This window comes from Triturus cristatus, chromosome 3_1, assembly GCF_964204655.1.
Source record: "Triturus cristatus chromosome 3_1, aTriCri1.1, whole genome shotgun sequence".
NCBI classification, from domain to species: Eukaryota; Metazoa; Chordata; class Amphibia; order Caudata; family Salamandridae; genus Triturus; species Triturus cristatus.
The window spans coordinates 1,005,454,389-1,005,478,552 of record NC_140583.1 but is presented as its reverse complement, the minus strand read 5'-3'; the positions used below and the strand labels follow the sequence as shown (position 1 = coordinate 1,005,478,552).

At 46.7% G+C, this 24,164-nt stretch overlaps 1 protein-coding gene across 1 annotated transcript; it reads left to right on the top strand.

Moving 5' to 3' along the window:
- Positions 1-2,248: 2,248 nt before the first annotated feature.
- Positions 2,249-14,599, top strand: LOC146861415 (uncharacterized). Its single transcript, XM_085645715.1, has 4 exons — positions 2,249-2,286; positions 3,639-3,721; positions 8,324-8,450; positions 13,215-14,599. Exons 2-4 carry the CDS (start codon positions 3,673-3,675, stop codon positions 14,398-14,400), a joined length of 1,362 nt encoding a protein of 453 aa, XP_085501841.1. The 5' UTR covers positions 2,249-2,286; positions 3,639-3,672; the 3' UTR covers positions 14,401-14,599.
- Positions 14,600-24,164: the final 9,565 nt, after the last annotated feature.

Genomic DNA, 24,164 nt, shown 5'->3' with positions numbered 1-24,164 from the left:
TGCATTCATTTACCCCACATGCCCCAGCCCTCCAGCCCTCTCCCCCCTCCCGCGACACTCTCTGTGTAAACTGACCTTTCCTCGGGCGCAGCTGTCCTAACAAAGGCCGAGCAGCTGAGGGTACACAGGGCGGAGGGCCTGAAGGTAGAGGCGGTAGGGGCTGGCCCTGCTGCCGGGCGCCTACGGCAGCTGAGGTCCAGGTGTCAATGACTCTCAGACAGCTTCAGATGAAAGAGGGAAGACGAAAACATGGCGCAGGCATTGCTGCCCCGGGACGCAAGTCTACAGATAGTCATCTGCCGGTGACGTCATCGGCGGTGCCCGCTTGACAAATGGCTGCTTTCTGCAGCACGCAGCGGAAGGATTTACACTAGAGGTATACTCTACAGTACAAATCCCTACACGTAGCGCCGGAAGAAAAGTCAAACATTAAAATGAGCGACAGACTCTAGCGCTGCGAAGACGCTGAGGAGCTAAGCACGCGCATGTTGACGGGAATGACGAGGTAGCGGGCGCCCGGAGGGAGAGACATCAAGGGGCAGGTGAGGAGAGGCGCTGGCTCGGTCGAGTGGTTGGTTCTGTTGTAGTACGAATCGAGGGGTCCAAGGTTCGATCCTCGGTCAGGGTAGATGCGCGTCATTGTGTGTGCATTAAATAACAAGCACACCACCGCCTTTCTCCGAGGCGAAGCAGAAATGCCTCGGAGAAAGGCAGCGGCGGTTCCGGATTCGGGGGCGTGTTTTTCTTTTCTCTCCTCTTGCCATTGGCTGGAGGAGATAATTAGAAAAGTTGCAAAAAACACGCCCCCGAATCCGAAAAGGATGGGGCCTGTTCGGAGTGACGAACCTCTTCTCCAATGGCTGGCCAGCATTCAAGAGGCCAGCCAATGGAGAAGAGGGGAGAAGAGGGGCGGGTTCAAGCCCCTCTTCTCCAAGTCATTATATCTCGCGAGCGAGACTGCGCAAGCGCAGCCTTCGCTAGCCGAGCCCTAAAAAGCACTGGTGCTGGGGCCTGGTTAGCAGGGCCCAGCACACTTTCAGATCAATTACCACAGCATCTAGCAGCAAAAGGCGGGGGGTGACCACTACACTTTACATGGACACCCTCGCCTATCCCTCCAGATGTGTCTTAGTTGTAAGTACCCCCTCCCCGCCCCCTCCCCTCTTCTCCAAGTCATTATATCTCGCGAGCGAGACTGCGCAAGCGCAGCCTTCGCTAGCCGAGCCCTAAAAAGCACTGGTGCTGGGGCCTGGTTAGCAGGGCCCAGCACACTTTCAGATCAATTACCACAGCATCTAGCAGCAAAAGGCGGGGGGTGACCACTACACTTTACATGGACACCCTCGCCTATCCCTCCAGATGTGTCTTAGTTGTAAGCACCCCCTCCCCGCCCCCTCCCTCTGCAAACAAGTCAAACTAGTAGATTAAGGGTTATTTTGGCTTGGGACACCAAAGGCTTTCCTGCTACTGTAGGGTTTCATAACTGGAGATCCAGAGTTACCAAGCACAGGGCCTGGTGGAAGTTCTCACCAATGCATGACCAACCCCTCTTTCCCCCAACTCGCCACGTGGTCATTCGATTCACAAAAGACATTCATGCATTACTGTTCTATCATTTACCCCTCGCCCCTTATGTTGCATTAATCAACTAATTTATGTCTCGCCCCAACCCTCAGTCTCCACTCTGCCTTCTTGTGACCCACCCACCAAGATACATTGTCTGCTCATTGTAGCCTGCCCTCTCTGTCCTCTGGCGTCACAGACTACAAAGTAATAAACTGTCTAATTTACGGAAAAAATTAGCCCTGTTATTGTATATGTAATTTGGACACTCGTGCTTTCCTTACAGCGCCTCTTCTGGTCGCTATGTGCAGCAATCTATCACTCCAAAGGCTAGGACGGAATTTAAAATTGACTGCAGATAAAATCGAATGCGGTGGCCCCTGTAAAAGGGAAGAGGGTCGAGCTCGCACTTTGAGATCGATCGGTGAAATGTGGGACGTGTGCTCCACATATTACCATCCGCTGTTGGTTTGCAGTCCAGTCAGGGCGATCAGTGCCCTGCGCGTCACCCACTGAGGGCACCGGCGAGGGCTGCAGCATCACCAGCAGACAAGGCATCGTCCACAGGTGACACGTCTGCCCGCGTCTAAAGTCCAGCGGCGCCTTCTGGTCTTCCTCTGGGCGCTGTACCCAGAGGTGAGGGCGTTTACTCTGGTATAAATACCAGCGAGGCACAAGCGGTTGGTACCAGCAGAGGCCAGCCAGCAGGTGTAGACTCCAGAGGTGAGTTGTGGAAGAGGGGCTTGCGAGGGTCTGGTGAATGCCAGAGACCCAGATATTGTGGTGCGGGGCTATTCTTGTCCGAGGAGGTGCACATCTGCACTTCAGGTACAGGAGAGGTGAGGTTCGCTGCTTTAAGGGCTGGAGGCATATAACCGGAAGTGGCACTGCCCTGAGAGGGGCTTCTGACTTGGGGGTCGGTGGAGGATGGGGCAGCGAAGCCACAGACACAATTCAGTGCTGGAGGTTTCTAGCTGAGAGGGCTGTGAAAGTCGACAGCTGAGCGGGTTATGATACACTGCAGGGAAGAGGGGCTGTGAGATCAGAGGACCGTCGACTCTAGGGATTGGGGCTGCTGGGTGGGGGGCTGTGGGGGGCTCAGCGCTCCATGCAGTGCCTAATTTATAAAAAAAAAAAAATGCGTGCCAGGGCCCTTCTCGGAGGCCATTGCAGCTTGCACCACCCACTGCCAAATGACAGCACCAACACAGTTACTAACCATCACACTCCCACAAGAGTGACAATTCAGACTATTCCAGGCCACCCAGAGTTACAAGAAAGGCATGGGTGGCAGGTATTATTCATGCTTAATGTTTCTTGAGGTATTAAACTCTCTGTTGCTGGGCTTATCTCAAAATAAGCAAACTGCACCGGCATGTGGTGGGCTGTCATAAGTACCAGTTTTGAGAATTAAGTGCTGGTGCCGAGCACCGGAAACCACCGGTTCAAATTAAGCACTGCCATAGACACTTCAGGGAGTCGGGGTGCTGGCTGTAACAGGTGAGCACCTCAGACACCGTAGTGAGGAGTGATGTTTAATGAGGCGTGAGGGTGCCTGGGCTCAGACATTGCAGTTATGGGAGAGGCTGTTGTTAGGGCATGTTACAGTGCATCTTCGTGATTTAAGGTGGGTTGGTCTGGCACAGGGGGGCGTAGGGTTCACCGAGCACCACAGACACTTCAGTGGTAAAGGCCGATGGTTAAAAGGTGACCCCTCGGCAGTGAACACGCTGAAGATGGGAGACACTGGAATGGAGTGAGCGGAATGGCTGGGGCCGCCTGAGATACAGCAGTGATAAGAGTCGAAACCTGACGGGCCAGGATGATGGATGCGGGCATTAAAGACGTTGCACTGTACAGTGGGGGCTTCAGACCTCAGGCAGCAACTTCCCAGACATGCTTGGGTTGGCATTTCACCAGACTGAGGTGTTTGATGGAGGGATTCGTGGCTCTGATGTTGGGAACTCGGCATAAAGGGAGCCCCTCACCCACCCAATCCGTGGCAACTGGCAGCCTTTTCGGTTCTAAGCCCCTCCTCTCCCCTTTTGTGCTAAACCCAATATTTTCTCTCACAGGTTCCACCCCCCGAAGCTCCTTTCGAAGCTCAAGATGTTTGTGAAATCCATCGGCGTCGTGTTGGCCTTCCTGGCCATTACAGGTAACAGCAGAATCCTTGGCTTATGACGTCAGCTTTATTTGCAGAGCACTTAACACTATTTAGCAACCACTTTGGCACCAGGGGATGGTGTTTTACCGAGGGTCACTCAATCGGTCAAGAGCGGAAGCCGTACCGGGAGCACTTGGGGGCATATTTACAAGCCCCTATCGCCACCACAGCATCACTTTTCATGACGTTGTGGTGGTGATAGAGCCTCCGCCTTGTTTACAAGGCAGCGTTAAGATCATATCATCAAACGGCAGCGATATTTATCGCTGTACGCAATTAGCTTGTAAAATTTTAACGTAGACTATTGCCAAAATCTATCGCCCGGTTAGCGCACTATTACCAATGCGCATCGCCGAGGCGATAGAAATCCAGGCAAAAGCGGCGGAAAGGGTGAAAATCGCCGGAATTCCAGCGATAGAAAACCACGTTAGGGAAAACCTTGTAGATAGAGAGACGTGGACTCAGCATAACAATCCACCTCCCATTATAGATATGGCTTAGTAAGAAAAATAGCAGGCGTTACAAACCGGCAAAATACCCGGTTAGCGCTGATTTTAATATCGCGATGCGTGTTAGCGATACACTTGTAAATAGAGAGAAGCTGGGTTAACGATAATATCCCATGTTGTTTCACGGGACACACCTCCCTTGCATCTCATTAGTGATGCAAGGTGATGCGATGTTGAAGCCAGCGCTAATCCCATTTCACATGCGTTAATGTGCTCTTGTAAATAAAGCGATATTTTTATCGTCGCATTTCGTCCGAAAACGGACGCAAACGCGGCAATAAAAATATTGCTAGCCCTTGATAATATGCCCCCCAGCGTGGCTTAACGCTGCCTTGTAATAAGGCCCCCTTTCGCACTATGCTTATCGTGAAAGGGGAGGGCAATGATTGTTGCTGTGGGCGTTCCACTGCAACACCCATTGATTTTGCAAGGGTGGCGTAAATATGGGGCAGCACCAAAATAAAGACCAGGGAAAGCCTGCTCTTAACCTGGCAAAACGAGAAGAAATGTTTATTTTCTCCTTGTTTTTACTGTTTCTATGTGTGCTGCGCAGCACACATGGAAACAGCCAAACACCGATGTCCCTTCCTGCACATAAACAATCATTTTTTAGGTCTCGCCTGATGCAGCGCTTGCGCTGAACTGGCCGAGACATTTTGTATACAGGCTTTTCAACGTGCTGCCGTGGCCTAAAGCTTCAGTGCACGTGAACGTGCACGCGCGCAGCGCCATGTGTCTTTCCTCAGCACGCGATCGTAATCGCGATCACTTTCACTTTTGCGGCCGCATCACTTTGCCAAAGCTTGTGTATGTTATTTAAAATGCAATAGGCCTCGTTTTCTATTTACTTCAAAGTCACTTAATTCTTAATGCTGTTTGTTAATGTGCGCAATCGGAAGGCAGGCATCGTTTTAATTGGGAACTGAACGAGCACCTGCATAAAACTAAAACTGGCCCATAAATGTCACAGCTCCCCCTTGACCACAATACTTGCAGGATGGGACGTAACAACCAACTTTTAAAACGTATTTAAAGGAATATTACATGTGTACAGTTTTCTGGAATATGCATTAAGCATTTTATAAACGTCAGGAAGCAGACGCGTTTTCTGCAGGACAATGCTGGGAAAATGCTGCATGGATTTCAGAGTGGAATTACACGTCTCCCAAAATGCAGGTCAAGGAAACAGCCAAGTTTAATATAGTGCTGCATAGCCTCAATGGACAGCTGCGGTCTAGAATTGCAATTCTACGAGGCGGTGAAATGCTCCGGTGAAGTGAGGTACTGGAGGAAATGGTCCTAAACGAGGTTTTTGGATGAGAATCTCGCATTTATTCGTCCTCCATTAGCGCGAGCAACTCTGTGTTCAGGCTTAACCTCCTCCTAGTATGCCTGCTGAATAATAATCCCTATGAGAACACCAAAGATGTGCCCTCAGTTTAAGCACCTTCGGCACCAAAGTACGCTATGCATAACGTGCCCCTCAATGATTTCTGGAAGTGAAAGTCTTTAAATTGCACATCTGTGCTGAACCCTAGCAGGTCACAATATCGTAGCAGCCCTGACTTCACCTCCCAGGTAACGCAGACGAATAGCCCTATACCTGCTCCACTTCATGCCGTTCGCCGATAGTTTCACGTTTATCAAAGCAAAGCAACATGCACACATGTGCAAGTACTGAAACCCTTTGAGTCCCGTAACACTCTGATCTATAGATACAGCAGAGGTAGCACAGGTTCAATCCAAGACAAAATAACATATGCCAGCAAGAACAGACCAAAGACAGTTGTTTCAAATAGACTTATGAGACAAGCAATCAGTAAAATGCATTAACCCTTACCTGTTTTAAGGCTGGGAATTCTAATACATCCATCACCTCCCTGTTAGCATAATAAAGCGTCACACCAAGCTCAGACCAAGTCCTTTAAGCGTCACTTTTATACACGGGCGTGAGAAGGCTATCACTGCATCGGTTCCAACGGGCTTGGTATTCCTATCGTGCTTCCCATGCGCTGCAAACGCTGCCGCGGCTGCAGCTAGTGATGCTTTCTCTTGATCAGCAGAACACATTCAGCGGCCGAACGAGAACCTGTCATTGGCTTGCGCACGCGCATCGAGTGTGCCCATACTGCATCTGCGCACAGATCAGGCAGACCAAATTCACACGCCATGTTGGTGCGGTCAGGCGAAGGTGGTACTAAACTGAAGTAGAACAAGGATAACATCTCGTAGACTGAGCTCGATTCTTTTGCGCATTTAATTATAAAATTAGAAGTAACATTAAAATGCGACCTTGCAATTAGCGTGTAAAGCACCTCTCCATATCTTTCCATGCCTGGTTAATGCCAAGACAATGTCCTTTTCTAGTTTGGATTATGTGAAGCACTTCTGCCTAGAAGCTATTAACTAATTTGTTTTCTGTGGATAAAAATTACTTTCCCCCCACAGTGTCCAGTTTATCACTCACAGGTTTTAGTCTGTAGGTACACCAGAAACAGTGGCATACATTCAGTAGCAATAACTTGTTTGCAATTAATCTGCAAGTGAAAAGTCAGTACTCTATGGATGTTGTAACTGGACAAATTATGACAAAAGGGTAAATGTTATCCATAATTTGCTTAAGTTGTTTATTATAGTGAATACAATTTGCCTTCCCACGCCTTCAGATTGCACTAATGTAAAGTATATGTGGAATGATGCTAATGCAAAGCCCATCTGTATGCATTTGCCTGCCTGCTGAATTTAGAGATTGTTTCTTTTAGCGTTACACTCCCTTGGGTCAGTTGGTATCACTCGATTTGCTCACTCGGTGACAGTCGAAGATGACTTTTACGCTCAAAATAAACAAGCATTTGCAATGCAATAGGTCTCGCATTTACGTGTGTTTGAGGTATTGGCATTGTCAATGACAATGGCTTTTAGTTTTGTTTTCATATTTATGTTTTAATAACGAAAACAAAAATAAAAGGCATTGTTATTTGCAATGTCAATAGCTCAAACTCGTATAAATGCGAGACCTATTGCATTGCAAATGCTTGTTTAAAAATGACGTTTTGCAACTTGAGCAGCTCACATAGAAGCTCCAAAAACAGCATTTAAAGATTGTTTATGTGAAAAAGGGACACCTTCCTGCACATAAACAATCTTCCCCTGCAATGCACTATGGTCATGGGTGTCTGTGTTGGCGCTAGGCAGCTAAATTCAGTGCCAGCGCAGGGGAAAATGCAGGGCTACACCACATTCTAGTGAATATCGTGCAGCCCTGCATTTTCTGAAGTGACGGAGCGTGTTGTTAGCCTTCTTTGCTTAACGACATGCTTCGCCACTTAACTTGTAAATATGCCCCCTGTTTTCTGGTTGAATGCTCAACATCCCTGAACCTCTAGTCCATCTCGCCCTCTCTCTAAAGGGAGGAGGATAGCGAAGGCCTAGATTTCCGTCCTTGGGTGGGCTCTGCGGATGCAGAAAACACCACCTGTTGTAATCTAAAGTCTGAGCCGAGTGGTTCCTGGGCACCTTCACATACCGCACCCCAGGGGTAGCATTTAGTTTGCTCTACATCCTGGCAAGGGCAGGTAATATACCTTCGCATGGATATTCCAAAGGTTCAAAGTTATCGTGTCTTCCATCCTGCTTCCAAAGCTCCCTGTAAATGCAAGCAACGTCAATGGGTATCTCACATCCATAACCCCATTGGTCCATTTCAGCACATCCTTCACACATGTAAACTATTCAGCACTGATCCTTGATATGTAATTATAGAGGTTGGCCTGAAATTCAGCAGAAAGTGCAAAATTTGCTGTGGTGAAGGGATTTTCGAAGCCATGGGTAAAATGATATTTTGACTTGTGGGTGCACCCATGCCCTTGCAATAAGGCTTTTTTTGAGCCCATCGAATGCAACCTTGTGCTGTATTGTGCCGTTCATTATGGATCCACAAGACAGCCTTTGTAGCAACCTTATTGTGGAACTGTCCCTTGGTGAAGTGTACTCCAAAAAGACCGGTAGGCTGGTGGTCCTCATAAAACAGATAATGTATGGATTCTTTCTCAAGTGCCTTTGTTCCTCTTTATTGTTCCCACAGGGTCCTGCACAGATGTGGGCACTGATGAGGTGGAAGATGGCTTCTGGGATAACTTAAAGGAACTACACAGCAGCGCGCAGCGGGCAGCGCAACAGATCCAGGAGTCGCAAATCAGCAAACAGTTCAAGTAAGCATTGTCTGACAGTACAACCAAAAAAATCCACCAAATCAATGACCAGTCACTATCCCTCGTGCAAGTCCCGTTGCTTACAATGATTACTCCAAGCCAAATTGTTGGTAATCCTTACACTGCTCCCTATTGTTGTAGATACTTACACTACAGATATTTTTCTACAGTTTCTTAGGATAAGCCGCATTGTGACATGGTTACGGATTCTTAAAGCCCCATGGTTAAACATCTTTAAATAAACCCTAACCATTGAAATCTCAACACTGGCTTTATTTTTACAGATTCATTAGCCTCATCCCCCTGTTCAACTTCTTATGACCAAGGCCAGTTGTCAGATATGGAACCAACAAGCTCCTTTCTTGTATGTCCCTCAACCGCGTCCTGTTCCAGACCTCTTTCAACCTAGTCAAACTGTTAGGAATCCAGACACAAAACGGTCGTATGCACCCATACCACCTGGCCCATTTCTAGATGTCCCCCAGTCAAGCACATGTATTGGAAATCGTTCCTAAGAGCCGGGAAGCTTGAATTCCTATTACCTGCAGTCCTTCCACCAAGCGAGGTTCATAAGACCCCATTGTTGAATGTCACTCGGTCCTACCCTATCACCCTTCACTATGGTCCATTGTTAGACAACCTTCTAGCAACTGCTCTTCTTTGGGACCGTCCACGAAGACCCCCTGCTGAAAATAAATACATGTTTTAGTTGTGGAAATGCCGCATTCAAACCCTATTCACATTTTTTAATGTGACTTACAGTCTTTCTTTAACGTCATCGTTAGATCTCTTTTCTAAGCTCATTTGTTCAGAAATGCCTTTGCAAAGCTCGTTTGATGGACACACATAGGCTAATCCTTGTTATTAAAACTCCATGCTTGAATGTTATCCCCCTGTCTTTCTTTTTAGGGATTAGAACGTAGATTTTAGCGGCAGCTTTCATGAGCACTGGTTTCCTGCTTTAGGTTAGGCAGCGTCTTCAAAGTCTCATACCCCGACTCACATCCTCAAGAGCCTTAAGTGGGTTCTGATTTGTCCTTTGTCTGCCATTGATTTTTTTCTTTTTTTAAGTATTTTAAGTTGCTCATTGCTTCAGTAATTATAAATGGGTTATCGTGTACAGAATAGACATAATAAAAGAACAAAGTACAGTACGAGCGGCATTACCACTAGGATACATTAAATAAGAATTGAGCCGACAGTTGTTAGCAACGCTTTATGATGGAATTTCAACAGTAACCCCAGTTCCACACCCAAGGTATCAGGCACCCCATTTTTTGAGGGCTCCCTCTATTTCCTGTATGTACACCAGCTGTCCCTGACTTTCTCCCATTTCTTTGGGCAGCCCTGACTCTGGTACACCACATGTTCAGCCCTTTGGCACCAGTCTACATCAGCTTCCCATCCTGTAATGAGTGGCAGCCGACTCACCCCCCGGGCCCAGGCTAAAGTTCTCTAGGAAATCCTAGAGGTCAATGTAAGGCATATTTTTGGGAATTTATGCCACTCCTCTCCGCCACTTATACATAGGAGGTGGCACCTGGCTGTGAGCGGCACGTTGAGTCCAGTGGCTTTGGCCATAATTTGAACCACCTCCCTCCAGTAGCATTGTATTTCCAGACATTCTCAGAGCATGTGACAAAAGGACTCTGTCTCACCACAACCCCTGGGATATAGGATGGTGTCGCACTTCCCGAGGCGATGCAGTAGTGTACTGGAATAGGATGATCAATGGAGTATTTGCTATTGGATGAGGCGGAACAGAGCTCGTATGGCCATCTGGGACTTTGGATAGCCTCCAACCAATCCTCCTCTTCTATAAGTCCAAGGTCTCCCTCCCACGCTTCCTGTGGCTTCTGCAGATGGTCAGGGAATTATTTCTCAGGTTCTTATAGGTTAAGGACACCGCCCTCTCTGTCATGGGGTCCGGTAGGAGACGATCTTTCCAAAGGTGCCAACTTTGGTAATTGCTCCATCTCCAGTATGTGGTGCCTAAGAGCGTGACCCAATTGTAAATATTTAAAATGTTCCGATTCATCCATTCCATACTCCTGCCATAGAGCCTCAAATGTGAGTAATGCTTGCCCTCTCCACACATCCCCCAGGTATTCAATGCCTATCAGTTCCTGGTTGGAGAACCCCTTCAGATCCAGAACCTCTTGCGGAAGCTCGCTGTCCCCCAAGTGAGCGCTGTCTGTCAGTTTGTCATCCCACCCCAGGAATCGAGTGGCTTCTCACCATGTCCTTACCGTCAGCTGTGTATGAAACGATAGAGCGCCCTCACATCCTTTTCAATATCGCAGTGAGGAGCAGCCCGGAGTACCAATGGCCTCCTTTTCCACAGGGTACGCACGCTCAGTACTGACCGAGAACACTCAGTCGTTTATTACGATCAATTGTGCCGACCAGTAATATTTGTGTATATCTTGGACTACCAAACCCTCTTCATATACCCCTCTCTGAAGCTTGCTGAGTGCGATTCTTGAACTGCCCCAATCCCACAGGAGTTGCCGTAGTGCATCATTGACTTTCCTATAGAAGTTAGAAGAGATTTACATTGACAGTCACCGAATCTAACTTTGGTTCAATGGTACCCTTGAGTATCGCTTAAGGCAGCCATGATGGCACTGAGAGAGGGTTCTGTCGTCTCTGTTTGTTCTGCCTGTATCTCCATCACCAGCGTGTTCTACCCATGACCGCAAGTGCAAGTCGCTCGGTTAGGGTTCGCCACAGCTCCTTACTGTTGAGCCTCATTTGGGCCCCTTTGAGTTCCCTGTTTGGTCTCCTGTCATGCCACGTCTCAGTTGGATCATCAGTATGACGTACAAGTGGGCCATCACAGCCGAAAGGGCAGAGCCACCGCGCCTCACAATTACCCGCAGCCACTGCCTCCTCCAGTCAAATCAGGTCCAGCTTCTTGAGGCACCTTTAAATGCCCAAGCAGAGCTTAGCGCCCCATCACATAGCACTGTTTACGGCATCGTCTAAGCCCTGTAGGTGATTCCTCAGTCAGTGCATTTAAGTTGCATCAAGAATCTTTCTTCAGGTACTTGCAGGGCACCACCTGGCTCCGCTGGGCTCCCTGTGCTCCCATCTCACCAGTCCAAAAGTCTTGTAGGGAAGGCCCCCAAAGGAGAAGAGGCATGAAAGGGGAGGGCCGGGGAGAGGAGAGAACCAGACAGATCAATTGAGCTTATTAGGCACATGGCTGTAATCCCCCACTGTATCTCTCCATCTTTGCAGTGCACCCCTTGGTGCCACTCCGGTATGCTATTTGAGCCACCACCTCTCACCAGCACCGGCAAGGCTGTGCACTCCGTTATGAGAAATGGGGAGCCCTGTGATATCCTCAGATCAATGCCCCTCCCCTATTCACACCTGTCCCAGGGCTTCTCTGCAATCTGTTCTCTTTGCCATGTAATCCCCAATCTTCGATGCATTTCTAACCCCTCATTCACTCATTCGGGCCGCACCGTGGGCCACATCCACCGCCTGTCCAGGCCGTGGGCTATGCAGTCCCACAGTCTGCCTCTAAGAGATCGCACCAGTCCATCTGGGGAAAGACAGAGGGGCCAGAGAGGCGACCCCCCACCTATGCGCTCACCTCTGGTTATTGGGGATCTTACCGGGGAGCTATGTGGTCCTCCATTGGGGTTGATCGGCAAGTTACAGCCTACGACACGAGGCGGTTCTCCCCGTCCACAATCAGCGGGGAGAAAATAATTACTTGCACCAGACCACCACTCACTGTGGCATGCTCTGGTGTAGTTTTACTGCGGACAGGGTCAGAAAATGTGTTGGATGTTGAGGATGAAAGGTTGGGTCACAGGGAGCTCACTTAGTACATGGCCATCTTGGCTGGTGCCAAGCCATGCCCCTGCTATTGAAATCTTTAACCTCACCTCTGCTCTTTTGGCCACAGGTTCTGAGGTTTCTTATTGTATCCCTACAGTATTCATCTAACATGTCTCCCATCTTTAAATGCCTGTTCCAGCTTTCATAGCATCCTAGTTTTATTTTGAAGACTATGGGTTTCATATACCTTTTTGCTGCTATTTTCTGCTTACCTCAGCAGTGACAGGGGGCTTTTAGTTATATCACAATTCTTTAACCTCTAGTGCTGCTCACACCAGCTTTGAGACTTTGGTTTTGCCTCGCAGCCCGAGCCTAACGGTCCATTTTCTTGGGCAACGTGCATAAGATCACAGGGTTCCAGGGCCCAATTATCCCAAAGGTAAGAACATGGGCCTATTGTGAAAACACTCTTCTGGGCACTGCTTCCCAAAACACATAGCAGTACATGAATTCAAGGGACTGGTAACATTGGGCACAAGGGGGGATTCTGTATAAGGAGAATTCTTGAATGTTATGTTCTAAGAGGTATTAGTGCTTCTCTATACAACATCCTCACCTACACAGACAGAGAGCTTTTACTTTTTACAATACTGTTACCCAAGCCATGCCCTTATTAGCTTCTCTCCATTCCATGCCCAAATTGAGTAACCCACCAGGCTGTTGTACTCACTAAGTAAGGTATTTAAGCAAAATGCGTGTATAGTGCATGCTTAGAGAATTGACCTCCTTGAGACACTTTTAAGACTATTATGGACTTTGTGGTTGATGCAAGAAATTTTAGGACACAGATATTGGAGAAAGAGGAGAGAGGAAAGGGGAGAAAAAAGGGTTAGCTGTCATATACATAACATATAGGATATTTCATCTAAAATAGTAATATTGATCAATTTTTGATTTTTTTTTCCTTAGCACCCTCCTACAAGAAAATCTCCAAGATGTTCCTCTTTATGCTGCACACCTACAAAGCCAGCTCGTTCCATTCACCGCCCAGCTCCATGCACGGCTCTCCCAAGACTCAGAGAAACTAAAGGAGCAGATACACCTGGAGCTGGAGGAGTTACGCTTGAAGGTGTCACCATATGCAGATGATATCCACAAGCAGCTTAACAAGAACATTGAGGAGCTACAGCTGAAGCTGACTCCATACGCTGAGGAGTTTGCAAGTCGAGTACAGGAAAATGCAGAGGAGATTCGTCAGGCGCTCACCCCATATGCCGAGAAACTTGGCACTCGTGTCCAGAAAAATGCAGAGGAGCTTCGTCTCCAGCTCACCCCATATACTGAGGAGCTTCAAGCCAGACTCAAGGAAAATATGGATAACTTCCAGGCAGCATTCGTTCCGTATGCTGAGGGGCTAGAGGCCAGGCTTCAGGAAAATGTGGACCACCTTCAAGCAGTGATCAAGCCATATTCTGAGGATCTTGAGGCCAAACTCCAGGAAAAGATGGACAGCCTCCAGACTGAACTCTCACCATATGCCAAACAGCTTCAAGCCAAACTGCAAGAAAATGTGGGCAACCTGCATTTGGCCCTTAGCCCGTACGCTGAGGAACTTCAGGGAAAGATCTGTGAAAAAGCGCAGCAGATGAAGAAGAACCTGGGCCCTTACAGTGATGAGGTCCTGGCGAAGATTGAGCAGAACATTGAGGAGCTGCAGAAGCATTTGACACCGTACGCACAGAATGTCCAAGAAAACCTCAACCAAAAGATTGAGATCATGGCCTTCCAGATGCAGACAAACATAGACGATATGAGAACCAAGTTCTCTGTCAATGTGGAAGATGTGAGACAGCAAATACTCTCCTCCACCAACCAAATCAAGGAGAAACTTCACTTGGACGACATTGGGCAGAGTTTATCACCCTACTTGGAAGACTTTAACAAGAAGGTGAACCAGAGGATCGAGGAGTTCAGCCAGTCAGCCTCCCCATATGGAGAGGATCTAAAACAAATGATCATCCAGAGAGCTGAAGACATGAAGAGGAATCTGGATCCATACACTCGTCAAATCCAGGATCAGTTGGACATGCTTGAAGGGGGCATGAGAGATAAGATCACCTCCTTCCTGAACAGGAATGACCAGGCTGAGAACTGATGGGCTCATCGACCAGCACCAATATTCTGAAGAACCCGCTGTTATTTAACAGAAAACACATCCAGACTCATCAGCAGACTTAATAATAAGACAGTGCAGAAACTCCAAACTCCATTTCTGGGAATATTTGTAAAGTAAAATAATGAAACATCCTCTTGAAAGCTGCACATGACCAATAAAATAGATCTTGCATACCGCATTTCAAGCCTGGTTAATGTGTCTACCGTTGCATTGTTTCTTTTGTTGAATAGCTGGAACGTGTCCCCCTGACATTATCCGATATACATTGGTTAAGTTGGGGGCTATGGTTTGTAGTTGTGATGAGGGTTTGGGATAGGGTCTGTGGGACTGGGTTAGAATAAGTTAATCTTTGGGTTGGGGTAGAAGGTTGGGAATCAGAGTTAAGGTGTGTGTTAGATGGTTAGGGTTCTAATTAGGGGTTAGGGCAGAGGGTTGCAATTGAGTTTAGGGTTTTCAGACTACTGGAGCTGGTAATGAAAAGGCATTGGCAATAGTATTGTGTTGATTGTGGTGGTAAAGAACATATTGGTATGTAGTTTCATAAAGATGTGTAGGCCACAATGTAATTGTGGATGGTGCAGCGGTTAAAGCTGATTTGACATATTTAATGATGCACAAGTGTAGTGGAACCAGTCCACTGTTAAATTGCTGCTTTAAGGCACCCATGGGCGAGGGAAGGTCCACAAAAAAGTACCTTTTACATTTCTTATAACTTGACTGAACTCACAGCAAGAGGACTCACTCACTAGCAATGGTGTGAACAGGGGATGCACATGTGTATTCGTGCACTCTTTCAACAGGCAGAAGAACACTTGTTGAGCAATGTCAAGGAAATTTATAGTAAACCAGTGCTCTAGACATTCTGTCAGGATGGGGGCAAGAAATCACGTGCCAGATTCCCCTTTGAGCTTCTCGTGTGGCTGGAGATGAGTCAGTGACATGTTAGGTTTCAGCTTGGCATAGGCCTGCCCCTTCCACATACACGCGACCCTCGAAGAGTCATCAACCTGTTGGAATATATATTGTTTTCCATATATAACGTGTGGCGGATATATGGTACATCTCTAAAACAGCTTTACACGTTTTTTAAGAACCCGGCAAACAACCATTAAGATACATAACAGAAAATTAACACAAATGAAATTCTGTCATTATGACGAAAATCCAAAATGAAGATTGTCAGCCTGGCGAAATTAGACCGGGAAAAAATACATTTAACAACGAAAACAGAAAGATTTTGTGGAAAAGGTATACTAGGCATAGCTTTCAATACCTGTTACTGGGATTGATTCCTGGGACTGGAGAAAAACGTACTTACAATTCCAGTTGCAATAGGAATTGTATGAATAAATGTTTATAAAATAACAAACAAAAATGAGGCGCAGAAGGCAGCTTTAATGAGAGGTTTTGAAGGTTTAAGTGGATGGAATAAACCCTCTCAAAAATAAACAACAAAAAGGTTAACCTAGCTGAAGGGATTGGCAGGTGAAGGGTGGGAACGCCTCTTAGAACAGCAAAGAAACTAAACTGCAAGCTGAAAGAAATGTTTTTTTTTCAACAAGATGGGCTTTCATCAGGTTGGATTCTCAGCCTGGTGATGGGGAACAACCTTTACAACGCAACTTTTACAACGCACTACCATTACAACGCATTTTTTACAACGCATAATCCATTACAACGCATGACATTACAACGCATGACACTACAACGCATTTTTAAAAACTACCTTTACAACGCATTCCAGTACAACGCATACTACCATTACAACGCATACCATTACAACGCATAATATTACACTACACTATCCAACACTTACCCTACTGATGCACCCCCTGGAGTTAGAATAGTAATGTTTACCCCTATACTATCCAACACTTACCCTACTGATGCACCCCCTGGAGTTAGAATAGTAATTTTTACCCCTATACTATCCAACACTTACCCTACTGATGCACCCCCTGGAGTTAGAATAGTAATTTTTACCCCTATACTATCCAACACTTACCCTACTGATGCACCCCCTGGAGTTAGAATAGTAATTTTTACCCCTACACTATCCAACACTTACCCTACTGTTGCACCCCCTGGAGTTAGAATAGTAATTTTTACCCCTACACTATCCAACACTTACCCTACTGTTGCACCCCCTGGAGTTAGAATAGTAATTTTTACCCCTACACTATCCAACACTTACCCTACTGTTGCACCCCCTGGAGTTAGAATAGTAATTTTTACCCCTACACTATCCAACACTTACCCTACTGTTGCACCCCCTGGAGTTAGAATAGTAATTTTTACCCCTACACTATCCAACACTTACCCTACTGTTGCACCCCCTGGAGTTAGAATAGTAATTTTTACCCCTACACTATCCAACACTTACCCTACTGTTGCACCCCCTGGAGTTAGAATAGTAATTTTTACCCCTATACTATCTAATACTTACCTTAAATGTAATTTAATATTATGCGTTGTAATGGTATGCGTTGTAAAGGTAGTATGCGTTGTAATGGTAATGCGTTGTAAAGGTATTTTTTAAAAATGCGTTGTAGTGTCCTGCGTTGTAATGTCATGCGTTGTAATGGATTATGCGTTGTAAAAAATGCGTTGTAAGTGCATGCGTTGTAAAAGTGTGCGTTGTAACGTCATACATCCCCTGGTGATAACCATTCTAGGTGGAAAAAATCATCAAAAAAGTTTGATGAAGAAGATTCATCTGAGCATTGTTCTTTAGATTGCGTTTTTTGTTTAATACACATACAACCAGATAAGTAAATGTTCATGGGCAACACCGGTTTACTCTTTGAGACGTGTGGGGCGGGGATAAACCAAACACGTTGGCTACCTGCAATCTGGAGACCAGGATAGACGGCCCCATGTTTATGAAAACCATGACCCCTCGCTGAGATCAGTTCATATAGGTTGTATGACAGAGGCACGTGGGGCTGAACCACGTGTGGCTCTACAACGCGGTCCCAATCACAAATGCGTCTTAACCACGCGTTCATATACCACGCATGCGTTTACAATGATATTCGTTGTAAAGACTTGCTTTCTAAAGGAATACGTGTGGTAAAATCAGAACTAGAGGTTCCAAGCTACTCGCCCATTCAAGCAGATCCGCTAGGAACCACCTGGAATACCCTCTAATCATACCCCGAAAACGTCCAAAACCGCTCCTTTCAGGGGCCCCAAAACAGGTGATTTCCCATTTAAAAACTAGGCCTAAAACTACCCTTACCGTAGATGGATTTCCTCCCAAAAAATCAGAGGTACAGTAGATATTCCTAGCCATTGGTGACAGAAGCCGCTTTCACCTGGGGCAAATCGTACCCCCCCAAAAGCATTTCTCACCAACCCCCCAAACCGGCCCATTGGATGACATTGCAAACCCGACCGTCACAAACAAATGTGTTTTGACCCCTTCTATTGCGTCGATCCTCTTGAAACTTGGAGGAACAATAGTCCCACTTATCCCCAAGTACCTCAGCATGCCGCATCCTTATCGAATCATGGCAAGAGGTATGACTTATAACCCAAAGACCCCCCCACCCCGCCCACTGAAAAACAAGCAAAAGTAAGCCAAAACAAGTCAAAAACATACCAAATCCAGGCCAAATCTTGCCAATTCCAATATGCATGCAACTAAAATGGGCCCTGAGCCCTAGACTCCGAGAACCCTAGCCCAAACCAACCCATAGTCCTAAAAAGTAGCCTGACCCCCCCCGGCCCTAAAACCGCCCCCCTAAAAACGACCTCCCTCTCCAAACCCATTCCCAGCCCCTCTTACCTGTGTGCGCCGGGCCTCTGTCCCGAAGCTTCTTGTTCCTGCCCCCCCATCCGTGCATCTAGACCGACCATTGCCTTAACCACACATATGCATGGTTAAGGCATCTGCCTAGTTAAGGCAAGCATGGTAGCACTTGCATTGTTGGAACACATATGGCTCTGCCCTCATTGTTCAGACTGTTTCCCGTTCATATACTGTGTCTGTTGCAAAGTTATCTTTGTGCCCTGGACACCCCCCATTTTTGTTTGCTGACTGGTACTCGTGGTAACTGATTCTGACTGTCCAGGGCTCTGCCTAACCAGACCCAGGTACAGATCTTTGCTGAAAACAACTTTAGAATACAGTGAAAATACCTACATACACTAGGGTACACTATGGGTTAGGGTACCCCTTTGATTGCCATTACCTCCCCTATAAGGCCCTTGTACATAATAGTGCAGGAGAATCAAAACTACCTATAAGTCCCTAGTGTATAATAGGGCATGGCAGTTTAGAGGCCTGCAGCCCTTTCTGCACTTGCATGTGTGCACTGCTGAGGCCTGAGGTCAGTTTAAAAGCAGCCCTGTATTGCATGACTGCTTTTAACATGTCAATTGTACCCAAACTCGACTTTGGTGTTTGGGGCACTTACAAATTAATAAACTACAATTTTTTGGTATATTAGGTACCCCCATGGTTTCCCATAGGTGTCCCAGTGGTTAGGGTCAGGTACTTATAAGGAAGACCCTTATAAAATAGGTTTTATATGCCTTGGGTTTAGTGAAATTGCACATTTCACTTCCCACGTTGCAGTAAAGTGCTTCCCAAAATCAAATTTTATGCTAGGAGTACTGTGGAGTGAGGATCTGCAATATTTTGGCATATTCAGAACCCCTAAATTCTCCCATAGGTGTTCCAGGGGTGGGGGGTCCTGTAGATATAGGCAAGGTCCTTATAAAAGATGTTTTATAAGCCCTGGTGTTGGAAAAATTGCCCAGTTCATTTTCCCCATTGCAGATCCCGAGCCACGCAGGTAAACAGGACAAGACGTTATTAAATAATAATTCCCACTAGGAAAACCTGAAAATATTAAATCAAGGACTCACTAGAATGGTATTGATAAATACAAAAACAATATGCTATTGATGAATCTATCCTAAAATGTACAGACAAGAGGTTTAACGACTTTCTTATCTGTATGTCAAAATTCAGCCTGTCTTGATTGCTCAGAGTTAAGTGAATAAGCTAGGCTGCTTTGATGAGGTGATAAGTAGCCCCTGGGGTGAAGGAGCCAATCTGGGAGGAGAGGCTTCTGCTACATAGGAATGCCAGAGCAAGGGGGATGGGGCGTAAACAATGATCTTCAAATGAAGGAGGAGACAGGAAGGAGAAGCCAGTTTCATTTACACCCCTACTCTTTGAACCAAGCCAGATCTCAGGCTTAAGGAAGCAATGTGCAAATACCAGGGGAAGAGGAGCCATCCTGGAGGTTGGTTTAGTCAGCTCTTGCCTCTCTGCTGAGGCGTCCACATGTCCAGAAGTGGCACTATTGGTTTCGAAGCACTAGTAAGCGTTTCATCTTTAAAAATTCATATCTCTGGTTCCCGACATTGGATTTGTTTTGTTTTGGTGTCATTTAAAGAGAAAAATATTTCCTATTTTTATACATTGATGTTGGATTTTTATTGTGTGTTGTGTTTTAATTATTTACTGAATTGGTGTTTTTAAATGCTTTACCTGCCTGTCTTTGAAGTAAAGCCTGCCTGCTGGCAACCAAGTTACCAAGGACTGAGCATGAGAATCATTTTCTGAGACCTATTCTGAGTATTGTGTTAGTGGCATTATTGCCAGTGGTAGATTCATATTTACCACTACTAATAATCGACTTTCCAACATTTGGTGTTCAGGATGTGGATGAGGACTTGTGTTTAAAAAGTACACCTTTCAGTAAAGTGAATTAAAGTTTTAAAAATCCTATAAAGGGCCTTAGAGCAAAATGTTTGAGTTTGATTTTTGGAATTAGCACTAAACTGTTTTTAATCCATTGTTTTGATTTTTCCAAAATTGTTATATGTGTGTTGTGCTAGATACTGTGACCCAAAACTAGGGATACCATGGAGCTGGCTAAACTGACTAAACTCAGAGTAGCTGAGCTTAGGGTTTTGTGTAAAGCTAGGGGGCTACCTGAAGTAGGTGCAGAAAGTTCAGTTCAGACCATTCACTGCCCAAGATAGAAGCAGCCACTGTAGGCCAACACAGCAAACCAGAGAGCAAAGTGGTAGTCTCTCCTCACAGTTTTTCCAGCTCTTCTTCTTAGAGGGTTACATAATCCCCAAAAAAGTTAGAAAGTTCTGGGGTCAGGGCCCCAATATTTATACCACATTTCCATTTTAAGTTGGCGCAAACAAAGATCTACTGACATACATAAACCAGTTCTGCCGGGCTCAGGCCTGGTTCCTTCCAGAAGGTGAAGACAGCATTGTGGAAGGCAGCCACAGTCCATTCAGGGGCAAGGAACAACTCCTCCCACTACTCTAAATCCTTCAGGTCTATTCAGCATGGCTATGAATCACCCAGGAAATGCAGGACACACCTCAGTCCCCTTTGTGTCCCGGTCTAGTGTGAATGCACAGACCAGCCCCGTCAGTCTAAAACCCAGACAGCGAATACACAAAGAGGCAGAGGCACATGGATGGTTAGAAAAGGAAATATCTACTTTCTAAAAGAGGTATTTCCAAACACACAATATAAATATCATCTTTACTAAAAGATGCATTTTTAGATTCTGAGTTCTGGCATACCAATCTCCTCTTTTCTATCAGCTTCCCCAGGCAAGCTACATTTGTAAAAGTGTTACAAAGCAGCACCCATGTTAACCTATGAGAGAGATAGCCTTTCAACTGTGAAAACGAAATGCACAGTATTTCACCATCAAGACATGTAACAAACACCAGTACATGTCCTACCTTTCCCTCACACAGCACCTTGCCCACAGGGGTACCTTGGGCCAACCCTTAGGCGTGTCTGATATGCGAGAAAAGAGAAGGTTAGGGCATGGCAGATGGGTGCACTTGCCAGGTCGACATGGCAGGAAAAACTGCTCGCAGACACCACAGTGGCAGGTCTGAGAACACTTTGAAAGGCTGCTGGTGTGGGTGGCAGAATCAGTGCTGCAGGTCCACTAGCAGCATTTGGTTTAAATGCCCTGGACACACACAGCTCACTGTACTAGGAAAGTAGGAGTAAAGAAAATAAGCCAAGCATGGAAACACAAATTTATAACACAATTTACCGTAGGAGCACGTGCACTTTAGTACTGATCAGCTGTATTAAAGTGCACAGAAACACTAAACCATCAAAAACATGATCCAGAGTTCCGCAAAAACCAGGAGGTCAAAAGCAAAAAGACAGGGGAAACACGCCAAAAGATGCCAGGTCTAAAACCAGGGGAAAAGAAGGTCAAAAGCAGAAGGAGTCCTCCAAAGACCCACAAAAACCTGAACAAGGAGGAGGGGCCTGAGCCAATCCAAATTCAAAGGGAGGGAGTATCAGGGACAGAATGGTAGGTTCTTTGATCCCTCAAAGGTGGGTATGTGCTTTGACTGTAACCAGCCAGGGCACAAAAAGGGAGATGCTGTCTGCACCAAGATGCCCCCCACTAATGGACCATCCCCAGGGATTGCCAGTGTAACGGTGGGGGTGGAGAGTGCCCCAGAGACGGGTAGGCAGGTAGTAGAAGCAACCTTAGTGTCCCTGGGTGGGATGCATATTGAACCCTGGGTGCCTTACCTCCAAACATGGATAAGTTCAGGCAGTGGCCTAAAGTTAATGGGGCTGAGGTGAAGGCTATCAGAGACACAGTGGCTAGACAAGCTGGTGCCTCAGGCGAGGTTGCTACCTGGTGAGTTTCACAAGGTGACCTATGCAGACAGCACTACTAAACTCCATCCTATGGCTGTGGTGGATTAGGAATGGGTAGATGTGACAGGCTCGCTGAAGGTAGCTGTGTCTCCTGTGCTCCCAGTCCAGTGTTTACTGGGCAATGACCTCAAAGCACCTGAGTGGTCAGAAGTGGAGAGGGGTCTCCATATGGACATATTGGAGCTTCCTGAGTGGGTATGTGCTGTGACTAGGTCACAGACTATCCAGAAAGAAAGGATGGACACTTGGACCCTATAACAAAGGGCCAAGCATCCAAGGACAAGGGTACTGAGCTTGGTGAGCCAGCCCAGGGAACTCTAGAGGTGCAGGAGGAATTTAACCCTGATAAGGAGGATCTGACCTCTGAGGGTGGGACTCCATCCCTGCCAGAACTGTCAGATTTTGGCAGAACTGACAGGAGCAGATGCACCCTCCAGAGAAGAGTTTAGTAAGGGACAGAGAGACTGTCCCACCCATGAGAACTTGTGGCGGATTTTAAGCAAGAGGATGGGAAAGACAGTGGGTTTCACCGAATCTACTGGGAAGATGGACTGCTTTATACTGAGGCTAGAAATCTCAAGGAGGGGGCCACCCAGAAGTACAAAGTGTTCATCCTGACCTTGGGTCATGATATCCCCTTAGCAGGACATTTGGGACAGACAAACACTTGGAACCGGTTGGTAAACCATTTCTACTGGCCCCATATGTCTGAAAAGGTAAAGGAGATTTACAGCTCCTGTGTCACCTGTCAGGTCAGTGGCAAGGCAGGGGGCAAGACAAAGGCTCCCCTAATACCACTGCCAGTGGTTGGGGTTCCTTTTGAAAGGGTGGGGATGGGCATTGTTGGTATCCTGAACCAATCTACTGCATCAGGGAATAGGTACATCTTGGTGGTAGTTGACCATGCCACTAGGTACCCTGAAGCAATACCTCTGAAAACCATAGATGCTCCTGCAGTGGCTAGAACACTGCTTGGTGTGTTCACCAGAGTGGGTTTTCTGAAAGAGGTTGTATCAGATAGGGGCAAAATCTTTCTGTCCAGCTATCTGACTGTGATGTGGGATGAGTGTGGCTATCACCTCCAGACAAATGGTCTGATGGAGAGGTTCAACAAGACCCTGAAGGGCATGATCAATGGGTTGTCTGAGAGACTCTGGAGGAGATGGGATGTTCTCCTCCTATGCCTACTGTTGTACGGGTTCCACAGAAAGGGGTTGGTTTCAGTCCCTTTGAGTTGTTGTTTGGACACCCAGTGAGGGGGCCAGTGTGCCTGCTGAGTCTTTGAAGAAGCCTCTCAAAGAAGCAAAGGACAATGTGCTTGACTATGTGCTAGGCCTGAGATCTAGAATGTCAGAGTACGTGTACAAGGCAAGCAGAAAACTGGAGGCTAGCCAGGAGCTCATGGAGCACTGGTATGCCTGAGTATACTCCAGGGCAGTTGGTGTGGAAGTTGGAGCTAGTGGCTCCCAGGGCCCTCCATTACAAGTAGAGTGGGTCCTTTACAATCTTAGAAAAGAAGGGTGAGGTCACTTATCTGGTTGACCTTGACACCCCCAGGAATCTCATAGGGTCCTGCATGTGAACAGATTGAAACCCCACCATGACAGGGCAGATATGACCATGTTAGTGGTCACTGATGAGGGAGTGGAGGAGGAAACGAAGCCAGTGCCTGACCTACTCTCCAGTAATGGGGAAGATGTGTCAATAAGGAAGTTGTACTGTCTCCCAAATTGACAGACCAGAAACACAGAGACTGCAAGCAGGTGCTGGAGCAATCTGCTGGCCTGTTCTCTCTGATCTCAGACATTAATGAGTGATGTGTGCACCACATTGACACTGGTGACAGCCTACCTGTCAAAACTAAACTGTGCAGGTTGGCTGACCATGTCAGAGCCAGCATTAAGGCAGAGTTAGCTCAAATGCTGGAGTTGGGGGTAGTTGAACCGTCTGACAGTCCAGTGGTGCTGGTGCCCAAGCCTAATCCAAAGAGGGACCCAAGGAGTTACGGTTCTGTGCAGACTACAGAGCTGAATGCAGTCACAAAGACTGATGC